This window comes from Oncorhynchus tshawytscha, linkage group LG28 (genome assembly GCF_018296145.1).
Source record: "Oncorhynchus tshawytscha isolate Ot180627B linkage group LG28, Otsh_v2.0, whole genome shotgun sequence".
In the NCBI taxonomy this organism is placed as follows: domain Eukaryota; kingdom Metazoa; phylum Chordata; class Actinopteri; order Salmoniformes; family Salmonidae; genus Oncorhynchus; species Oncorhynchus tshawytscha.
This window is the reverse complement of record NC_056456.1, coordinates 17289109-17310713: the sequence shown is the minus strand read 5'-3', so window position 1 is coordinate 17310713 and position 21605 is coordinate 17289109. Positions and strand designations below refer to the sequence as shown.

General features: G+C 41.6%; 1 protein-coding gene across 2 annotated transcripts in view; it reads right to left on the bottom strand.

Moving 5' to 3' along the window:
* LOC112226841 (adenylate cyclase type 1-like) overlaps positions 1-11343 on the bottom strand; it is a 59311-nt gene extending 47968 nt beyond the window's left edge. For both annotated transcript variants that reach the window (XM_042308089.1, XM_042308091.1), the window contains exons 1-3: positions 10380-11343; positions 3164-3313; positions 2691-2809 (exon numbers count right to left, since the gene is read on the bottom strand). In XM_042308089.1, coding sequence (XP_042164023.1) covers positions 2691-2809; positions 3164-3313; positions 10380-10988 — 878 coding nt within the window. In that variant the 5' untranslated portion in view covers positions 10989-11343. The remainder of the gene's footprint in view (positions 1-2690; positions 2810-3163; positions 3314-10379) is intronic.
* Between the last annotated feature and the right edge of the window lie 10262 nt (positions 11344-21605).

Sequence of the window (21605 nt, the reverse complement as noted above, 5' to 3'; positions counted from 1 at the left end):
GCACCATCCCTCCGGTGTGTTCCATAACGGTGAAGCATGTTGGTGCCATCATCATGTTGTGGGGATGTTTTTCAGCAGCTGGCACTGGGAGACTAGTCAGGATAGAGGGAAAAGTGAATGGAGCAAAGTACAGAGAGAGATCTGAAAACCTGGGCCAGAGAATTCAGGACCTCAGACTGGGGCGAAAGGTTCACCTTCCAACAGGACAACGACCTTAAAGCACACAGCCAAGACAACGCAGGAGGGGCTTCGGGACAAGTCTGCGAATGTCTTTAAGTGGCCAAGCCAGAGCCCGGACTTGAACCGGATCAAACATCTCTGGAGAGACCTAAAAATAGCTGTGCAGCGACTCTCCCCATCCAACCTGACAGAGCTTAAGAGGATCTGCAGAGAAGAATGTGAGAAACTCCCCAAATACAAGTGTGCCAAGCTTGTTACGTTATACCCAACAAGACTCAAGGCTGTAATCGCATCGAATGGTGCTTCAACAAAGTACTGGGTAAAGGGTCTGAATACTTATATATATATATATATATATATATATATACACACATACATACAATCTAAAAAATAGTTTTTACTTTGTCATAATGGGGTATTGTGTGTAGATTGATGAGAATATATATATTTTTTAAATCCATTTTAGAATGTAATTTTACAAAATGTGGAAAAAGTCAAGGGGTCTGGAAACTTTCCGAATGTATATGGTACATTTCAGCTGCAGAGCAAGATTTTCTTTCCAAGCCCCCGAACTCTCTCTCGGCACATGACATTCCGTTGCTAATTTAAATTGAAAAGTATAAATTATGTCAATTGAAATAACTGTTACTGGTTACCTTAATCACATTTTCAAGTAATATGCCAAACGCTAGTTACAGTTGAAGTCGGAAGTTCACATACACCTTAGCTAAATACATTTAAACTCAGTTTTTCACAATTCCTGACATTTTATCCTAGTAAAACTTCCCTGTCTTAGGTCAATTAGGATCACCACTTTATTTTAAGAATGTGAAATGTCAGAATAATAGCAGAGAGAATGATTTATTTCAGCTTTTATTTCTTTCACCACATTCCCAGTGGGTCAAAAGTTTACCCACACTCAATTAGTATTTCGTAGCATTGCCTTTAAATTGTTTAACTTGGTTCAAATGTTTCCGGTAGCCTTCCACAAGATTCCGACAATACGTTGGGTAAATTTTGGCCCATTCCACCTGACAGAGCTGGTGTAACTGAGTCAGGTTTGTAGGCCTCCTTGCTCGCACACGCTTTTTCAGCTCTTCCCCCAAATGTTCTATAGGATTGAGGTCAGTGCTTTGTGATGGCCACTCCAATACCTAGACTTTGTTGTCCTTAAGCCATTTTGTCACAACTTTGGAAGTATGCTTGGGGTCATTTGTAACCAAGCTTTAACTTCCTGAATGATGTCTTGAGATGTTGCTTCATTATATCTATCCACATAATTTTCCTTCCAGTCCCTCCTGCAGCAAAGCACACCACAACATGATGCTGCCACCCCCATGCTTCACGGTTTGGATGGTGTTCTTTGGCTTGCAAGCCTCCCCCTTTTTCCTCCAAAAATAATGATGGTCATTATGGCCAAACAGTTCTATTTTTGTTTCATCAGACTAGAGGACATTTCTCCAAAAAGTACGATCTTAGTCCCCATGTGCAGTTGCAAACGGTAGTCTGGCTTTTTTATAGCGGTTTTGGAGCAGTGGCTTCTTCCTTGCTGAGCGGCCTTTCCGGATATGTCGATATACAGTAGGACTCATTTTACTGTGGATATAGATACTTTTGTACCTGTTTCCTCCAGCATCTTCACAAGGCCCTTTGCTGTTGTTCTGGGATTGATTTGCAGTTTTCGCGCCAAAGTACGTTCATCTCTAGGAGACAGAGCGCGTTTCCTTCCTGAGCGGTATGACGGCTGCGTGGTCCCAGGGTGTTTATACTTGAGTACTATTGTTTGTACAGATGAACCTGGTACCTTCAGGCATTTGTAAATTGCTCCCAAGTATTAACCAGACTTGAGGTCTTGGCTGATTACTTTTGATTTTCTCATGATGTCAAGCAAAGAGGCACTGAGTTTGAAAGTAGTCCTTGAAATGCATCCATAGATACACCTCCAATTGACTCAAATTGACTCAAATCATGTCAATTAGCCTATCAGAAGCTTCTAAAGCCATGACATAATTTTCTGGAATTTTCCAAGCTGTTTAAAGGCACAGTAAACTTAGTGTATGTAAACTTCTGACCCAGTGGAATTGTGATACAGTGAAATGATCTGTCTGTAAACAATTTTTGGAAAAATTACTTGTGTCATGCACAAAGTAAATGTCCTAACCGACTATAGTTTGTTAACAAGAAATTTGTGGAGTGGTTGAAAAGCAGCTTTTTCAACCACTTCAAATGTATGTAGAATACTATCATAATGTGATCTTGCAGACATTCATTCAGCTTTGATCTAATTAAACAAGCACCATTCGTCAAAGTAACTTGTTATCTGGGCAGCCGAATGAGTAGAGCAGACCCAGTTCTAGAAAATAAATCATATTTTAAGCTTATCGGCAGGAGACTTCCAGAGACTTCTAAAACGCAGCCGTATCGTTTAAATGATCATCGGAGCTAACCAATGCCAAGTTTCTACCCCTGACGCTGGGTTGGGAGTTTTGGAGTTTGGATGGGTGTCCTACCTGACGTTGTCGTGGCGTTGGATGTAGATCTTGTGGAAGATCCTTTCAGGAGGCTTCAGGAAGTCTTCTTTCATCTCCATCGCCACGTTCCTGGGCAACAAACTCATCAGAAGTCGCTCCTGTGTGGGTGGGTGAGAGAGAGAGAGAGAGAGAGAGAGAGAGAGAGAGAGAGAGAAGGACAGCGTGAGGAGAAGGAAAGAGAGGTATACTTAAAAGTCAATCAGACTTGAGAATATGAGAGGAGAGTGTTAGTGGTGGTGCAGATAAGAAAAGTGAGAGATAAAAGGTGGTGGAACAAACGGAATTGGAAAAAAACGTGTGAATGAGTCACCAAGTGTGTTTAAAGAAATAATATGAGAGAAATATAGGAGCCTGATTTTACCCTTATGCCTTCTGTTAATGTGTGTTTGTGTGTGTGCATGCTTGCGTGTCCGTGGGAATTTGTGTGTGTGTGTGCATGTGTGTGTTTATACCTGTTTCTCATTCTCATCCTCCATGCGTAGCCTCTCCTCGATGCAGTTGCGTGCCTGTAGGAAAGCCTTCCTCTGTGCTCGCTCAGTCAGGATGCGCACAAACAATCCAGAGAGGTTCACACTGGTAAACAGCACTGTGTTGGCCACCAGCTGCAAGCACAAACAACACAACATTATGCCACTTAGCATACACCTCATAATCTTTCATCCAAAGTGACATAGGATCCCTGCGGAGATTGAAGGTGTGGCTTTAGTATTCCTAGTCCCATGCTCTCACACCAACTGAGCGACACTATGCTCTCAAGTTAAAGACGGTCTTAAATACCAAATACATGATGCAGCTTTTTTCCAAAATCCTAGGGGAAACACTGGCACATTTCTTTTGTGGAACGAGAAGGTCACTTTCGGTGATTCTTTATTACCACAACCGTCAAGACGTCAATCTGACTGTTTTGAATTTTTGGGAATTTTAATAACTTCCTTTCAATAAAAACATTGAACCGACCCGTCTCTGACTTTTCCAAATGATGTGTATTTAACACTCTAGCAGTCCTTTGAGATAAATATCATAAAAGACTAAAACTTTTGGGGCATTTCAACCTCAAAGCACCATGACGGTCGAAATGACCGTATGCATGTTTAACAGTAGAATAGCCGGCAGTCAAATAAATCAATATAATATCCACAATCACAGAGAAATCATTCATATTTAGTTTAGGAAGGTCATATTAAACATGATACAAAGACAATTTATTTCAAAAGAACAGAATAGCATGTTTTGAGTTTTGTGTATAGGTACTTACAGTACTTGCCGAGGCTATATGGCTTCGCCATGCCAATGAAATCAACTTGTCAATTTAGCATACATAACACGCTTGTATTCATTTCCCTGCCCAACCACAGTCAACACATATACTGTATTTTACAGTAAGAATATAAAGGGATATAACAGAATACAATTCATCACTGTTTGCCACCAGCACTCACAGGAGGAGGAGTGGAGCCGTGGTTATACTAGGAAAAAGTTATATTATTACCATATTCTGTGCCATTTTGAGAGTAGTTTGGCAAAACCAGGTGAATTTGGAAAGCTTAGAATCTGCTCTCTCCGATAGGGTATAGCAATCAAAACATCTTGCCTGCATGGACCTCTGCAGGATGATTTGAAAAAGTGTTTTTTGGTCAGCCCTTTGTCAGTGGATGCTGTCAATGCATGCTGCACTGGTCATCAGTCTCAATTTGGCAATTAATACTTTTGTCACCCATCAGACCATTATCTATTTAATCTTGTCTTTGGGCTCACATCTATTATTATATGTGTGAAAATTGTTTCAATATACTGTAGTTTAGGCACGGTCTGGATGGGCCGTTAGCTAATTGAACATTTTAAAAATAATTAATTATTTCAGCTATTTATCATGGAATATTTACAAAATTGAAATATTGAAATATCAACAGTCAAAATCCCGCGCTCCGTGGGTTAAAAAGCCATTATGTTGACGTCATCTGAAATATAGACTGACTGATGCGGCGCCACTGCGCTGTGGTGAGATGATAAAGGAAGAGGCGGCTGTGCGCTTGTGGCTCTAATTCACACCACTGCTCACTCTGTTTGCTACCAATATGTTGTAGCCTAACTTGTCACTCTGATCTCAAAAGGGACATTGAGACATTTTTGGCAATCAAGCCCTTTTTGTACTTACCCAGAGTCAGATGAACACATGGGTACCATTTATGTCTCTGTGTGAAGTTTGAAGGATGTTGAAGGTAGTTTCACTACCGTTAGCAGAATGACTGGCAGACCGGACCCATTCAATCTGGCCCAGGGGATGTTTGAATAAAAAAAATGTAATGTTAATCGGAAATGATTATTTTGGGTTAAAAAAATACACTCCAGGCCGCTCTTGAATGTCTACAACGAGAAAGTATGGAGAAATGGGCTCCCAAGTGGCGCAGCGGTCTAAGGCAGTGCAAGAGGCGTCACTACAGACGCTGGTTTGATCCCGGGCTGTATCACAACCGAGCTTGATCAGGAGTTCCATAGGGCGGCGCAAAATTGGCCCAGCATCGTTATGGTTAGGGTTTAGCCGGTGTGGGCAGTCATTGTAAATAAGAATTTGTTCTTAGCTGACTTGCCTAGTTAAATAAAGGTTAAATATTAAATAAATGATCATGGACATGTACGTTTTCAAATGACTGCCATTTTCAAATAAGCTTGTTTTCACCTTTGTTGGTAAACAATGTAATTGAAAACAAACACTGCATAGCCTCAAAGCATGGTTAAAAGTATAATTGTATCTTATGGATGGTCAGTCCTTGCATCCATAGCTCTGTCTATGAATTTTACAGTGGTTACATTTTCCAGTCCCACTCCTCAGCTATTTACCAAATCAGTGGCCGGGTGCTCCGCTTTGGTATTCTTTGAACTGCTGATTGACCCTTTAATGCATAAAATGCCAAGTGAAGCTGAGGTAGTAGAAACCACCTGGCCTAAACACATTACACATTAATGGACTGATACATAGTATAGACAGAGGAAGAGAAAAGAGATGTACTGCACATTCACAACCATTAATTTGAAGTCAAAAATGAAGTATTTGCTTTGTCTTGTCAATACACATTTGGAAGCAATCACTCAGTGTGTGTGTGTGTGTGTGTGTGTGTGTGTGTGTGTGTGTGTAAAAGCACAGAGGGGTAAACATAAGTGGGCTATGCTTCCAGCTGAGTGTAGGTCAGGTAGGAGAGAACAACAGATAGACAGAGCCTGTGTAAACTGAGTGTTTTCCATGTGGCTGAGCATGACTGGGCCTGGAGATGTGACCTTTAGCACCCAAACACAGACACACACACATGCACAAGCAAACACACACACACACATACACTGTATGTCAGCCTGTCTTCCTCACCAGCAGTAACTTTTTCTATAGACCCTGATTGGTTATTCACCACTGGTGTTTACAAGGTCTGCTGTAATACAGTTGAAGTCGGAAATTTACTTACACTTAGGTTGGAATAATTTAAAACTCGTTTTTCAACCACTCCCCAAATTTCTTGTGAACAAACTAAAGTTTTGTCAAGTCGGTTTGGACATCTATTTTGTGCATGACACAAGTAATTTTTCCAACAATTGTTTACAGACAGATTATTTCACTCATAATTCCCTGTATGACAATTCCAGTGGGTCAGACGTTTACATACACTAAGTTGACTATGCCTTTAGGGTGCATTACGGCCACACAAAGGGGATGCCACCGTGAAATTCTAGGCATTATCAAGTGCTTGTCAAATTGTGAATGAGAGACTGATGTAGTGTGTACAGCCTGCGCAAAAAAAACAAACAAAGCAGAGCTCATGCCTTTTCAAGCTACATTTTTCAAATCATCATTAGAGTCTCATCGTGCAGCCTTAGAATGTTTTAAAAATAACATATAGGCCAATGTTTGTATCACAACTAAAGTTATATTAATAACTCTAAATGAACCATATAAGAGTATCTATTTCTTTGTTAACCTCTCAACCCAGAATAGCCGCATGTGTGCACTCCGTCAAATCGTTTGGAGAAAATATCCTTTCTATTTTATTCAGCTTTGTTCAATTGTATTCTTCATACTATACAATAATGCCACGGAATTCGAAGAAAATCTTGTCTGCTAAATGAACTAGTGTAGCCCACATTCATTTGGCATAGCCAGAGTGTGCTATTCTGTTCTGTTCTTCTGAAATAGACTCAATTTTCTTCATATCATGCTTCTTTAGACCTGTCTAAAATAAATTATGGATTTATTGTGATGGTGTAGGTTATATTACATGGATTTATTAGACTTCTTAAAATGTAGATGTTCCAAAGGTCAGTATCAGTGGTGTGTAGGCTATCTGTGGAAGCCAGGAGATGCTAAATGGGTTTATTTTAATTAACGGTCAATTACCGTGAGACCGAAAGTTATTTGCTTGAAAAATCACCAGCTGAAGAAATTTCGTGACCGCCACATTCACAACCGCAAATCACTTGTAACCATGCCAGCCCAATACCTCCACTTCTGGCTTCTGTACTTGCAGGATCATCTGAGGATGGGGAGCGGAGTCCTGAGGAGTATTTCTGTCTGTAATAATGCCCTTTTGTGGGGGAAAAACTAATTCTGATTGGCTGGGCCTGGCTCCCCAGTGAGTGGACCTGGCTCCCAAGTGGGTGGGTTTATGCCCTCCCAGGCCCACCCATGGCTGTGTCCCTGCCCAGTCATGTGAAATACATAGATTAGGGCCTAATGAATTACATTTTCAATTGACTGCTTTCCTTGAAATTGTTGCATGTTGCGTTTATATTTTTGTTCACTATAGGTCAATGATAGACTAGTAAGAACAAGCAGCTCATTTAGACAACACAATACAGGCAACAGCATCCAATAAGTTAATTAGTTATACTGTACTGTAGGGTGTGTGATTGTATTTGATGAGGACAAGCTTATATTGTCAACATGGAAAGCAAATGGCATAAGCTGGGATCTGACCCGATCCCCAAGGCACAAGAAATCCATGGTCTCATGTCTGCAATGCAGACAACGAGACTCAAATATCATGATCACACATGATTGGTGTACTGATGAACTCTTATAACAGAATTTAGCAATGCTGTAGTGGATAATCAGGAGAGGGAACATAATCATTTTATGTCCTTCTCACTCTGACTGAGATTTGGTTATTACTGGTTTGTTTACACCACACATAGCCTCACTGTGACCCTGAAGGGAAGGGGGCCTATAGGCTTGTTTGGTGGTTGTTGGTTGGTTGAAACACAGGTCCTTTACGGTCATACCACTGAGCTAATCTCCAGGCTTAATGGATTAGCTTTCCCTTCCTAGGCTGTACTCTGCTACCGCTAGCGCTGTCCTTCACACACCGTCCTCCTGACACACGTATAGGCTACACGAGCAAGATATTACATGCCACATGCTAAAGGAAGAAAGCAAATCAGAGCTGATATGACTGAGGGCTAAACTTCTCCATGACAGAGAGAGAGAGCGAGCGAGCGAGAGCAAGACCAAGAGAGAGAGAGAGAGAACTTGTTGAGACTGTCAAGACATTTTTGGTATTAAGTTCTTTGGGTTTGCTTGACCTTTTGTTAACTGTCTGGTTGTCTAGTATCTGGTTGGGGTCATCAACCACGGCCTACTTTGGTTCTACATCAAGTACTTTCAGCCTAAATGGACCAGATATTCCCTATGAAACAGAGGCACACTGTACGTGAATCCTGTCTGAGCACTGTCCGTCTGGTCTCTCTGTGTGGTCCTGTTTGTTTTATTCCACTCTGTTGGCAGTATAGGGTGATATGAGGTTGGGTCATATTATTAGACATACAGTGCATTCAGAAAGTATTCAGACCCCTACCCCTTTTCCACATTTTGTTAAGTTACAGCCTTTTTCTAAAATGGATGAAATAATTGTTTCCCCTCATCAATCTACACACAACACCCCATAATGACAAAGCGAAAACAGGTTTTCAGAAGAAAAAAAAATACCTTACAGAATTATAAATAATATAATTTTCCATTTTTTGTTTTTGTTGCATACAATATACTGTAGCTTAGTATTTTAATTATTTATTTTATAGGCCTACAGTCATTACTGCTCATCTTTTTTAAGGGTATCAATCATTTAGGCACACACATCACGGACCCAAGTCAAATCAGTCACGCAGGCTATTTTGAAGTCAATGGTGTGAGACAGATACAGCTCTATTGCCTATTTGCATGTCCCCCCCCCTCCCTCCTACCTCAGTAACATGAGACTATTAGCCTAGAACTGAAGCAATGTCAACACGGAAAGCCTGCTTATACTTTGACTGACCAGACATGGGCCCGGTTTCCCAAAAGCATATTAAGGCTAAATCCATCAATAGAACCTTTCTTCGTAGGAGAATCGTTAAATCTCCGAGCAGTTCCCCAAAGCCAATGTTATTAACGTTGCTCTTGAAAACACTCGTAATCAAACGCCTGCCTCAGACCACTCGTAGAACAGCCAAGCGCGTCGTTTTTTGCCCTCCTGCGTCACTTTATACACAGAAAGGTCGCTGCTAAACATAGAATCACATTGTTCGTCCGTCTCTCTGTGACCGCGGATAACTTCAGAACAAAGTTGACTACAAATAAAGTTGCCAATGTCTTTGTAATTGATACAAACAATAAAAGTATAAAAATACACTTCAAATGAAAACCGAGATGACTGCATTAAAACATAGCATAAACTGTAGGCTATAGGTCTATTTCAATCATATTGAAATACATTTCAAATTCAATCCATTAAGTTATATGTTGATACTTGTAGGTTACTGTCTGTAATTTGTCTCAATATATTATATGATGTCTAGCCTAATATCGGTGATTTATTGCTGGGCACAGATGTCAATTCAACGTCTATTCCACGTCGGTTCAACGTAACTTCATTGAAATGACGTTAAAATAAAATTTATTCAACCATTGTGTGCGAGTGGAAATAAGCCGCATCAATATCTGCAGCCATAGATGGTAATACGAGCTGATCCGTCGTCGGTATTGTGAAATAATGTTAATGATGAGGTACGATTTGATTGGAGAAAGCTAATATGAGAGCAGCTCTCCCTTTCTTTTGATTTTATCAGCAGGATATTGGCTCCAACAACGCACTTAGCGACCATTCTCTCCGCGTGGTGTTTTGGGAAAAGCATGTTACATGTTCGGCCATTGTAGGAAAGCTGAATCGTTAAAACACTCGTAAACCTAAATTCCAGGCCCTGCTCTCCTGTCTGCAGTTGTGATCACAATCAGCCACACGTCATTGAAGTCCGTTTTTGGATTGAACTACTGAGCACCTCTCCGCACGTTATCGCACACGGCTTTGCACTTTCTACTATAGCATACATCCAGCACGCGCTCCTTGTAAAAAAACAGCCTGCCTTGAGTTCACTGATGTTTCTATTCTACATAAATCTAGGGCATTACAGATATAAAACCGAAACATATTTCATTTCAAAATCAAAGCAGGCGGACAAGCAGTGCTCAGACATTGTATGAATCGCGCGCAAGTCGGTGACCCCCGCCGGTCGCTGTCCACTTGATGGTGCTGAACTTCATATTGACAGGCTAATTCTTCCTCTCGCTTTTCCCTTATCTGTTCTAGATTAAAGCCCCATTATCCATGCTTCGAATAGCCTAGCCTGGTGGTTAACTATGTATAGCCTACTTACCGTTCTCCATAATTTCTGCGTCTCAACTGTCACGGAGGTGGCTGTCACAATTATATGAGAGATGGCAATCATTATTCCAAACATCACTGCTAACAGAGTCCGCACCGGCAGGAGCGAGTAGGCAACGAATGTAACCAGCATGAGCTGCCACATGCCTTGCTCCGGGTTGGTCGGGGGCTCCAGTCCCACCGCGCCGAGGGAGAAGGGACAGCAGAGGAACGAGAAGGTGAAGCCGAAGAGCAAGGTCAGGTTGACGATCTGCTGGAGCTGGGTCACCTGAAGGTACTTGACGTTGGTGACAATGAAGAGGGACACGAAGACGATACAGTGTACCGGATGGGACCCCTTGGAGATGGTCAGATTGGGGCCGGACAGCAACTCCACCACCGCCAGCGTCGATGCCATGACGATGAGCACCGCCAGGGCTTTGAGAGTGGACGTCTGCTCCAGCTTTAGATTGTAGTTCTGGAACAGAGACTCCAGCTCCTTGCAGTCGAACTCATCCTCGCATGCGATGGTAGTCAGAGGGACGCCGGGTGGACAATAGCTTTTCTTCCGCCGGGTTTTGACTTTCTGAAACGGAATTTCCTCCATGTCAGGGCCATTCATAAACTAGACACTGGACCACACAGCGCGCCACAGACCGACGCCGGGAAACAATCAAGCACGCAGCAGTCTAGAGAGGAGAGCGTCCCGGATCACTAAGGCTGGAGGACTGGCCTGCCACTGTAATCTCCTGACGCGCGACATGCACTATCCACAGGTTGAAATCCGTTGTTCGTCGAGATCAGTCACCAAGGAAACGTGCAAGCATGTTCGCCCCTTGAGCAAGACTCCAAAAAGTATTTTTCGTTTCACTTGGGCAAGGACAACATCATGGAAACAGAGTCCCGCACACGACGGTCGAGTTCTGAATCTAACAGCTTTTCGCAAGGCTCAGATTGGATCACGCATGCGCATTATGAGGTGGAGATAAGACACGTCTCAGTAACTCAACAGACAAAACAGACTTGAGAAGTATGGAGGACCAAACCTGCCAAAATTAGAAATACATAAATGCACATATAAATGGATAAATAAATGAATAAATCCACACATAATTAAATAAATTAGCAAGTTAACAGAAAAATACTGACTAAAATGTATTAATTCTCTGCATATCTACATGTATTTAATTATTTATCTATGTATTATCTAAACATTCTAACTTTAATTCATATATATATATATATATATATATATATATATATATATACACACACACACACACACACACACACACACACACACACACACACACACACACACACACACACACATATATATACAGTATATCACAAAAGTGAGTACACCCCTCACATTTTTGTAAATATTTGAGTATATCTTTTGAAGAAATGACACTTTGCTACAATGTAAAGTAGTGAGTGTACAGCTTGTATAACAGTGTACATTTGCTGTCCCCTCAAAATAACTCAACACACAGCCATTAATGTCTAAACCGCTGGCAACAAAAGTGAGTACACCCCTAAGTGAAAATGTCCAAATTGGGCCCAATTAGCCACTTTCCTTCCCTGGTGTCTCATGTGACTTGTTAGTGTTACAAGGTCTCAGGTGTGAATGGGGAGCAGGTGTGTTAAATTTGGTGTCATCGCTCTCACACTCCCTCATACTGACTGGTCACTGGAAGTTCAACATGGCACCTCATGGCAAAGAACTCTCTGAGGATCTGAAAAAATAATTGTTGCTCTACATAAAGATGGCCTGGGCTATAAGAAGATTGCCAAGACCCTGAAACTGAGCTGTGTGGCCAAGACCATACAGCGGTTTAACTGGACAGGTTCCACTCAGAACAGGCCTCGTCATGGTCGACCAAAGAAGTTGAGTGCACGTGCTCAGCGTCATATCCAGATGTTGTCTTTGGGAAATAGACATATGAGTGCTGCCTACATTGCTGCAGAGGTTGAAGGGGTGGGGGGTCAGCCTGTCAGTGCTCAGACCATACGCCGTACACTGCATCAAATTGGTCTGCATGGCTGTCGTCCCAGAAGGAAGCCTCTTCTAAAGATGATGCACAAGACAGCCCGCAAACAGTTTGCTGAAGACAAGCAGACTAAGGACATGGATTACTGGAACCATGTCCTGTGGTCTGATGAGACCAAGATAAACTTATTTGGTTCAGATGGTGTCAAGCGTGTGTGGAGGCAACCAGGTGAGGAGTACAAAGACAAGTGTGTCTTGCCTACAGTCAAGCATGGTGGTGGGAGTGTCATGGTCTGGGGCTGCATGAGTGCTGCCTGCACTGGGGAGCTACAGTTCATTGAGGGAACCATGAATGCCCACATGTACTGTGACATACTGAAGCAGAGCATGATCCCCTCCCTTCGGAGACTGGGCCGCAGGGCAGTATTCCAACATGATAAAGATGCCAAACACACCTCCAAGATGACCACTGCCTTGCTAAAGAAGTTGTGGGTAAAGGTGATGGACTGGCCAAGCATGTCTCCAGACCTAAACCCTATTGAGCATCTGTGGGGCATCCTCAAACGGAAGGTGGGGGAGTGCAAGGTCTCTAACATCCACCAGTGGAAGAGGACTCCAGTGTACTGGGAGTACAGGAACACTCTCTGTCTCACAGCTGTTCTGTCAACATGTATTGTATGTAACCACACAAACTGATAAGGACGCAATCACCGACTTATATTCATTTTGTCTACTTTCAATCTTATCTGGGATATACAGTTGAAGTCAGAAGTTTACATACACCTTAGCCAAATACATTTAAACTCAGTTTTTCACAAAACCTGACATTGAATCCTAGTAAATATTCCCTGTCTTAGGTTAGTTAGGATCACCACTTTATTTTAAGAATGTGAAAAGTCAGAATAATAGTTGAGAGAGTGATTTATTTCAGCATTTATTCATTTCATCACATTAACAGTGGGTCAGAAGTTTACATACACTCAATTAGTATTTAGTAGCATTGCCTTTAAATTGTTTAACTTGTGTCAAACATTTCAGGTAGCCTTCACACGCTTCCCACAATAAGCTGGGTGAATTTTGGCCCATTCCTCCTGACAGAGCTGGTGTAACTGAGTCAGGTTTGTAGGCCTCCTTGCTCGCACACGCTTTTTCAGTTCTGCCCACAAATTTTCTATAGGATTGAGGTCAGGGCTTGGTGATGGCCACTCCAATACCTTGACTTTTTCGTCCTTAAGCCATTTTGTCACAACTTTGGAAGTATGCTTGGGGTCATTGTCCATTTGGAAGATCCATTTGCGACCAAGCTTTAATTTCCTGACTTATGTCTTGAGAAGTTGCTTCAATATATCCACATAATTGTCCTCCCTCATGGTGCCATCTATTTTGTGAAGTGCACCAGTCCCTCCTGCAGCAAAGCAACCCAACAACATGATGATGCCACCCCCACAACATGATGCTGGCTTCTTCGGCTTGCAAGCCTCACAATTTTTCCTTCAAATATAACGATGGTCATTATTGCCAAACAGTTCTATTTTTGTTTCATCAGACCAGAGGATTTTTCTCCAAAAAGTACGATCTTTGTCCCCATGTACAGTTGCAAACCGTAGTCTGGCTTTTTTATGGCGGTTTTGGAGCAGTGGCTTCTTCTTTGCTGAGCGGCCTTTCAGGTTATGTTTATATAGAACTCGTTTTACTGTGGATATAGATACTTTTGTACCTGTTTTCTCCAACATCTTCACATGGTCCTTTGTTGTTGTTCTGGGATTGATTTGCACTTTTGCACAAAAGTACGTTCATCTCTAGGAGACAGAACGCGTCTCCTTCCTGAGTCATATGACGGCTGCGTGATCCCATGGTGTTTGCACTTGCGTACTATTGTTTGTAGAGATGAAGGTGGTACCTTCAGGCATTAGGAAATTGCTCCCAAGGGTGAACCAGACTTGTGGAGGTCTACAATTTTTTTTGTCTGAGGTCTTGTCTGATTTCTTTTGATTTTCCCATGATTCAAGCAAAGAGGCACTGAGTTTGAAGGTAGGCCTTGAAATACATCCACAGGTACACCTCCAAATGACTCAAATTATGTCAATTAGCCAATCAGAAGCTTCTAAAGCCTGGAATTTTCCCAGCTGTTTAAAGGCACAGTCAACTTAGTGTATGTAAATGTCTGACCCACTGGAATTGTGATACAGTGAATTATTAGTGACATAATCTGAATGTAAAACGATTGTTGGAAAAATTACTGTGTCATGCACAAAGTAGATGTCCTAACCGACTAGGCAAAACTATAGTTTGTAAACAAGAAATTGTGAAGTGGTTGAAAAACGAGTTTTAATGACTCCAACCTAAGTGTATGTAAACTTCCGACTTCAACTGTATATGTTTTAGTTGACACCTCTGTGATGTGTCTGGTTTACATAAATATAAAAATATTCACCCTGGACATAATACACATTTTTAGTCCTTTTTCATCATGAGCTCTAAGGGATGTCTTTGTGTTTAAGTTACCACAGAAGTTAGTAAAAGTTATTGTGAAGAACAATGTGACATACATGCCATGAAAAAGTTATTGTTTTGTAATCTAATAATTAAAAAAAAGTTGTTTATACAACATTGTATTGCATTTGGTAATTCCCCAAATGTAGCCTTTGAAAGCCTTGATAGTTGCATCCTACTTCAGGGAACTGTCTGCAGACAGCTGACGACAGGGTGGCAGATGTTTTGATGTGCTGCTCTAAAGTTCTGTAGCCTAGCAGACTCACCTGGGGATAGAGTGATGGACATGTTCGTTTTGATAAAAGTCTGGGAGACTTTTACAGGGAGGAGAGAGCATCAGTTTTGGAGCGAATACAATAAATCCAATCCAACCAGTGACCCTTGTTAATATACAATGTTGTCACACAGTCAGACTGCCATAGAGAAGGAGGCTTACATAGACCATCAAGTATACTATTTTGAGTGTAGCTTACATCTCTGTGCTCTGGAGTGATCGCAGGTAGTCGGTCAGATGGCTCTGGAATACCATTTGGTCTCTGTAGCACCTGGAGATAGACGGAGAGAGTTAGTGAGTGTGCTAGAAAGAGAGACTTCCTACTGGCCCAGGGCCTAGTATCATGCAATATAAAGAAAAACAAACATTTCATGACTTAGTGACATGGAGTGTTCCATGTTCCTGCTGGTAGCAAGCCTCAGCCTGGATGCAGAGAAATGTCCTGACTTGTAGTATGGTTGCATATCTATCTCTACCAGGCTCTAAGAGATCAGATGATAAACGTGCAGAGATTAACAAAAGAAAATGGTACATGTATTTCAGTAGAGGCTCCTCAGAGGAGGAAGGGGAGGTCCATCGTCCTCAGTGAATTTCATAAAAATAAAAAGTGAAAAATGTAAAGTTATCCTTTTTAGATAAAACTATACTAAATATATTAACGTCATCAAATAATTGATTAAAACACACTGTTTTGCAAAGAAGGTCTACAGAAGCGTCAACGGCACTCTGTAGGGTAGCACCATGGTGTAGCTGGAGGACAGCTAGTTTCAGTCCTCCTCGGGGTACATTGATTTCAATACAAAACCTAGGAGGCTCATGGTTCTCACCCCCTTCCATAGACTTACACAGTAATTATGACAACTTCGGGAGGACGTCCTTCAATTTATCAGAATAGTTGGTGAGTAGTTGACTCAAAGAGAGAGAAAGACAATAGCTTAAGACAAATTAATGTCATCAAAAATGAAGAAGAAGGAATGGAGAGAGAGCTAGCTATATTTTGTTGTATTTTTTCCCCACTTAGCTAGTGAATGCAGCTAGTTAGTTTAGCCTACAGAGAGTGATGCTATGTCAGCTAGCTGGCTATGCCTATCCAACACTGAAACTCTTCCAAGTCAAGGTGAGCTTTTGGTTTTATTAATTTATTGCCACCGGGGCCCACCAGTGTAATTGCTGTTAACTGTACTGCATGATTGTAGTGGGTTTACTAACAATGTTGACGTTAATACGGTGACAACGATGTAGGCTGTGTGTAGCGGTTAGCTGTTATGATAGGAAGGTTTGCCTTGGAAAGGTTTTTTGCTAGTTCACATACAGATGATTTGTTGTCACTAAAGTCCACAAGCAAAGGTAAAAGGTGAGAGAAGGAAAGTGTAGATGCGAGAACAAATTAAACAATGATCAAAGGGATCATGCTGTTGATATGTGGCTGCTATGAAAGTGTGAGTGTGATCAGAGGTGTATTCATTCCGCTGATTCTATTGAAAAATGTTTCTTAAACGGAAGCAAATAGAATAAAATGGGGATAAACATAAATTAATTTGTCCAATAGAAACTCTCGTTTGCAACTGTTGGACTAATGATTACGCCCTAGATCAGCTAGATGCAGGCAAGAGTGTGCAAGGCGGTATTGAATGTGTCAATGTCAGTCATTTCTCTCGACCTGTGCGCCTACATTGTAAACTTTCATTCAAAGGCTAGGTTGAAGCAACCTCATGATGGGTATAGCGAAATGTGTTTCTTGTAGTAGCCTAAACCTATTGATGTTACATTGAGCTGGGAGAATGGAATATGAATGGCAGTCATCCAATATGCTGTAATAGAACTAAGGCCATGCTCATCATTTATTTTCGGCTTCCCTCATCTTAATTAAATGGCACCGACCACCACTGCTGTATTTAGCGTTCATGTATCAGTTGGCCTACTTCACACTCAAGTCCGCAAAGGACAACAACAGAGCTGATTAAAAGTATGCATGCCATTTGTTGATAAGGACTATGACAAATGACATGGCATACGTGAATTTATAGTCAGCTAAGCTATTATGCTGTATTATGGCACCACGTCACATCTCACTAACAATTGCTAAGGCGAAAATGCAAATTCCACTATTGTGGCTAATCCATATTGTGACTAGCTTCACATAGGTGACTTATTCCATAATGACATCATTCTCCTCCTTATTCGACTGTAGTTAGCTAGCTATTAGCTTAGATGCTTGTGATTGTTGCAACCACGCTGCTTCAAAGATCGATGATGTTGAGAATTAGCCAAGCTAGCTAAATGACAACCCTATTATTTAAGTATCCACTCTGTTTGCTTAAAGGTGATCTACTTCAGCTAACAGGAGCTAGCCAACATGCATTGCTTCTGACACATGCCATGGTCCTGCTTCCTTTCCATCCGACAGATATTTTTCTATCGTAGCTAGCTATCTAATAATGGTTTATGATTATTGCAGTTTAGTTTATTATCTATTTTAAGGTTGAATGTTAGATAAGCTTTAGGCTATTTACTGTATAGAGCCCCACGGTGGAGGTGTCATAATACCTAGCCGTCAAACAGGGAAATGGTTCAAATCATTTTTCCACCATTCATTTTTCCCATAGGGGATTTTAGAAACACTTAAAATAAGGCCTGTGTTTTGTGTAGGCTTACCCTGGCATGACGATTTGATAATCATGTAAATCTCTCTCGGACAAGGTGATTTATCAATATATTTGGCTCTATTTGTTATTTTAATTTCAAAAACAATAACGGGTCGGCAGGGTAGCCTAGTGGTTAGAGCGTTGGACTAGTAACCGAAAGGTTGCAAGTTCAAATCCCTGAGCTGACAAGGTACAAATCTGTTGTTCTGCTCCTGAACAGGCAGTTAACCCACTGTTCCTAGGCCGTCATTGAAAATAAGAATTTGTTCTTAACTGACTTGCCTAGTTAAATAATGGTTTAAAAAAAAGGGGGACCCACCAACTCCATATTAGTGCCCATGATTTTGGAATGAGATGTTGGACAAGCAAGTGTCCACATACATTTGGAAATGTAGTGTTGCTATATGCTCTACACATTATTGTTTGGGGGGTGCTAATGTGAAACATGGCCTTTGTTGAACGCAGCCCAGTCAAATGCAATTGAGCATTGTGCCGTGACATTGATAAACCAATGGCGTGTTAGATTTACCACCCACATAAGTTTGCTGCATTATCTTATTGAAAGAAGAAATACAGAAATAAATAAATGAAGAAATAATATAAATGAATCAAATTAAAGAAAGCAAGTGGGATTTATTATTTTAATAATGATTTATCTTTTTAAATGTACATTCGTCCATCGATTTATTTAGCTTTTTACATGTGCGTTTATCCATTTGTGTGTGCATTTATTCATATATTTCTAATTACGGCAGATTTGGTCCCCCATAGAGAGGTCGCACTACAGTCCACACTGTAGTTGAATTTGCTTAAACCTAAGCAGCTTACTGAGATTTATGTATACAAATTACAACGAGTATGGCCTTTGGAGGCCCATGCACAGAACACAATTAAAGTCTGTGTATAACATGTATCAGCTACAGGCCTATGAATACAATAATTGCTGTATAATGGTTGTATTGCAGTATAACATGGTATCCATTTATAGACTGTGTGCATTGCCCAATTAGAGGAACAGTGACATGTTCACACATCTGTGATCAGCTGTACAAAATAGCAATGAGGAGACCACCGGTGTCTTTTTAAATAGACAGTCAAATCACCTCTGCCAGGTGAAGAGAGTTGTTTGGAAGATGCCAGGAATAATATCGGATGTGTGAATCATTGTGTGAACTATTGTGTGTGTGTGTACGTGCGTATCTGAAGGCCTGTGTGTTTGTTTGAAAGAAAGAGGGAGGGAGGGAGAGAGAGAGAGAGAGCATTTTCTTTCAAGGCTATGTCATCTTTAAAGTTTAAAGTAAAGTTGTGATGTCAGACTGAACATCCTGACCTGTTTCCAGGCCACAAGTGGAGCAAATAGCAAACAGCCAAGCGTTCAGAGGCATGAGAGGATGGTGGATCCAAAATATCGCTTTGTCATTCTCCCTCTCTGTCTCTCTCCTCTCTTGAACAAAAAATAGTCAATATTGCAGAGCTCACAGTTCCCCCTCTTCCCTCTCTAGTACACTACAATGTTTTGTTATCTTCAGATCATACACATTGAACACACAGAGAAACCATAAGATACTGTAGAATGTGAATCTAAATGAAAAACTCCCATATTGGACACGGTTGTGAACATACAGTGGGGAGAACAAGTATTTGATACACTGCCGATTTTGCAGGTTTTCCTACTTACAAAGTATGTAGAGGTCTGTAATTTTTATCATAGGTACACTTCAACTGTGAGAGACGGAATCTAAAACAAAAATCCAGAAAATCACATTGTATGGTTTTTAAGTAATTAATTGGCATTTTATTGCATGACATAAGTATTTGATCACCTACCAACCAGTAAGAATTTCGGCTCTCACAGACCTGTTAGTTTTTCTTTAAGAACCCCTCCTGTTCTCCACTCATTACCTGTATTAACTGCACCTGTTTGAACTTGTTACCTGTATAAAAGACACCTGTCCACACACTCAATCAAACAGACTCCAACCTCTCCACAATGGCCAAGACCAGAGAGCTGTGTAAGGACATCAGGGATAAAATTGTAGACCTACACAAGGCTGGGATGGGCTACAGGACAATAGGCAAGCAGCTTGGTGAGAAGGCACCAACTGTTGGTGCAATTATTAGAAAATGGAAGAAGTTCAAGATGACGGTCAATCACCCTCGGCCTGGGGCTCCATGCAAGATCTCACCTCGTGAGGCATCAATTATCATGAGGAAGGTGAGGGATCAGCCAAGAAATACACGGCAGGACCTGGTCAATGACCTGAAGAGAGCTGGGACCACAGTCTCAAAGAAAACCATGAGTAACACACTATGCCGTCATGGATTAAAATCCTGCAGCGCATGCAAGGTCCCCCTGCTCAAGCCAGCGCATGTCCAGGCCCGTCTGAACTTTGCCAATGACCCTCTGGATGATCCAGAGGAGGAATGGGAGAAGGTCATGTGGCCTGATGAGACAAAAATAGAGCTTTTTGGTCTAAACTCCACTCGCCGTGTTTGGAGGAAGAAGAATGATGAGTACAACCCCAAGAACACCATCCCAACCGTGAAGCATGAAGGTGGAAACATCATTCTTTAGGGATGCTTTTCTGCAAAGGGGACATAACAACTGCACCATATTGAGGGGAGGATGGATAGGGCCATGTATCGCAAGATCTTGGCCAACAACCTCCTTCCCTCAGTAAGAGCATTGAAGATGGGTCGTGGCTGGGTCTTCCAGCATGACAACGACCCGAAACACACAGTCAGGGCAACGAAGGAGTGGCTCCGTAAGAAGCATCTTAAGGTCCTGGAGTGGCCTAGCCAGTCTCCAGACCTGAACCCAATAGAAAATATTTGGAGGGAGCTGAAAGTAAGTATTGCCCAGCGATAGCCCCGAAACCTGAAGGATCTGGAGAAGGTCTGTTTGGAGGAGTGGGCCAAAATCCCTGCTGCAGTTTGTGCAAACCTGGTCAAGAACTACAGGAAATGTATGATCTCTGTAATTGCGAACAAAGGTTTCTGTACCAAATATTAAGTTCTGCTTTTCTGATGTATCAAATACTTATGTCATGCAATAAAATGCAAATGAATTACTTAAAAATCATACAATGTGATTTTCTGGATTTTTGTTTTAGATTCCGTCCCTCACAGTTGAAGTGTACCTATGAAAAAAATTACAGACCTCTACATGCTTTGTAAGAAGGAAAACCTGCAAAATCGACAGTGTATCAAATACTTGTTCTCCCCACTGTACATATTATGTATCTCTAAGCGAGTGTGTAGATACAGTATGATATAAACACCATATCCGGTTACTGCACAAAGCTAGCTGATTGAAGAGAATCATTTCCTTATAGCAGCCCCCTCTGCTATTGCACCCTTGTATGTGTGTATTGTATTACATGGTCAAAAGCAATTAAACATGAAAGCTCATGTTTTAAACAGGAGATCTAGATAACATCAGTCTGAATCAGACACAGTTAGAGGAATCAGAAACACGTGTCTCGTCTTTGCAATGCCTGGTAGCATTGCAGCCACCTTGCCTGCCTGTCTCTCTCTCTCTCACTCTCACTTCCGCTCTCACTCTCTCGTCTCTTTCCTTCTCTCTCCATCTCCTCTTCCTATTCAGCCGCTTGGCATTTAGAAGGTAGCTTCTCCTCAGTCATTACCAAGAGAAGATTAGTCATCTGTCAGAGGCAAAATGACAGCCACACACACAGACAGTCTCTTCCTGTCCCAGATGAGGAGCGGGCGAAGCCACATGTCCACCGGGCAGAGTCTCAGCTCGTCAGTCCTGCCGGTCGACAACACCATCCCCACACCACCTGTCCAACTGTTGGACTTGTCTCTCCACCG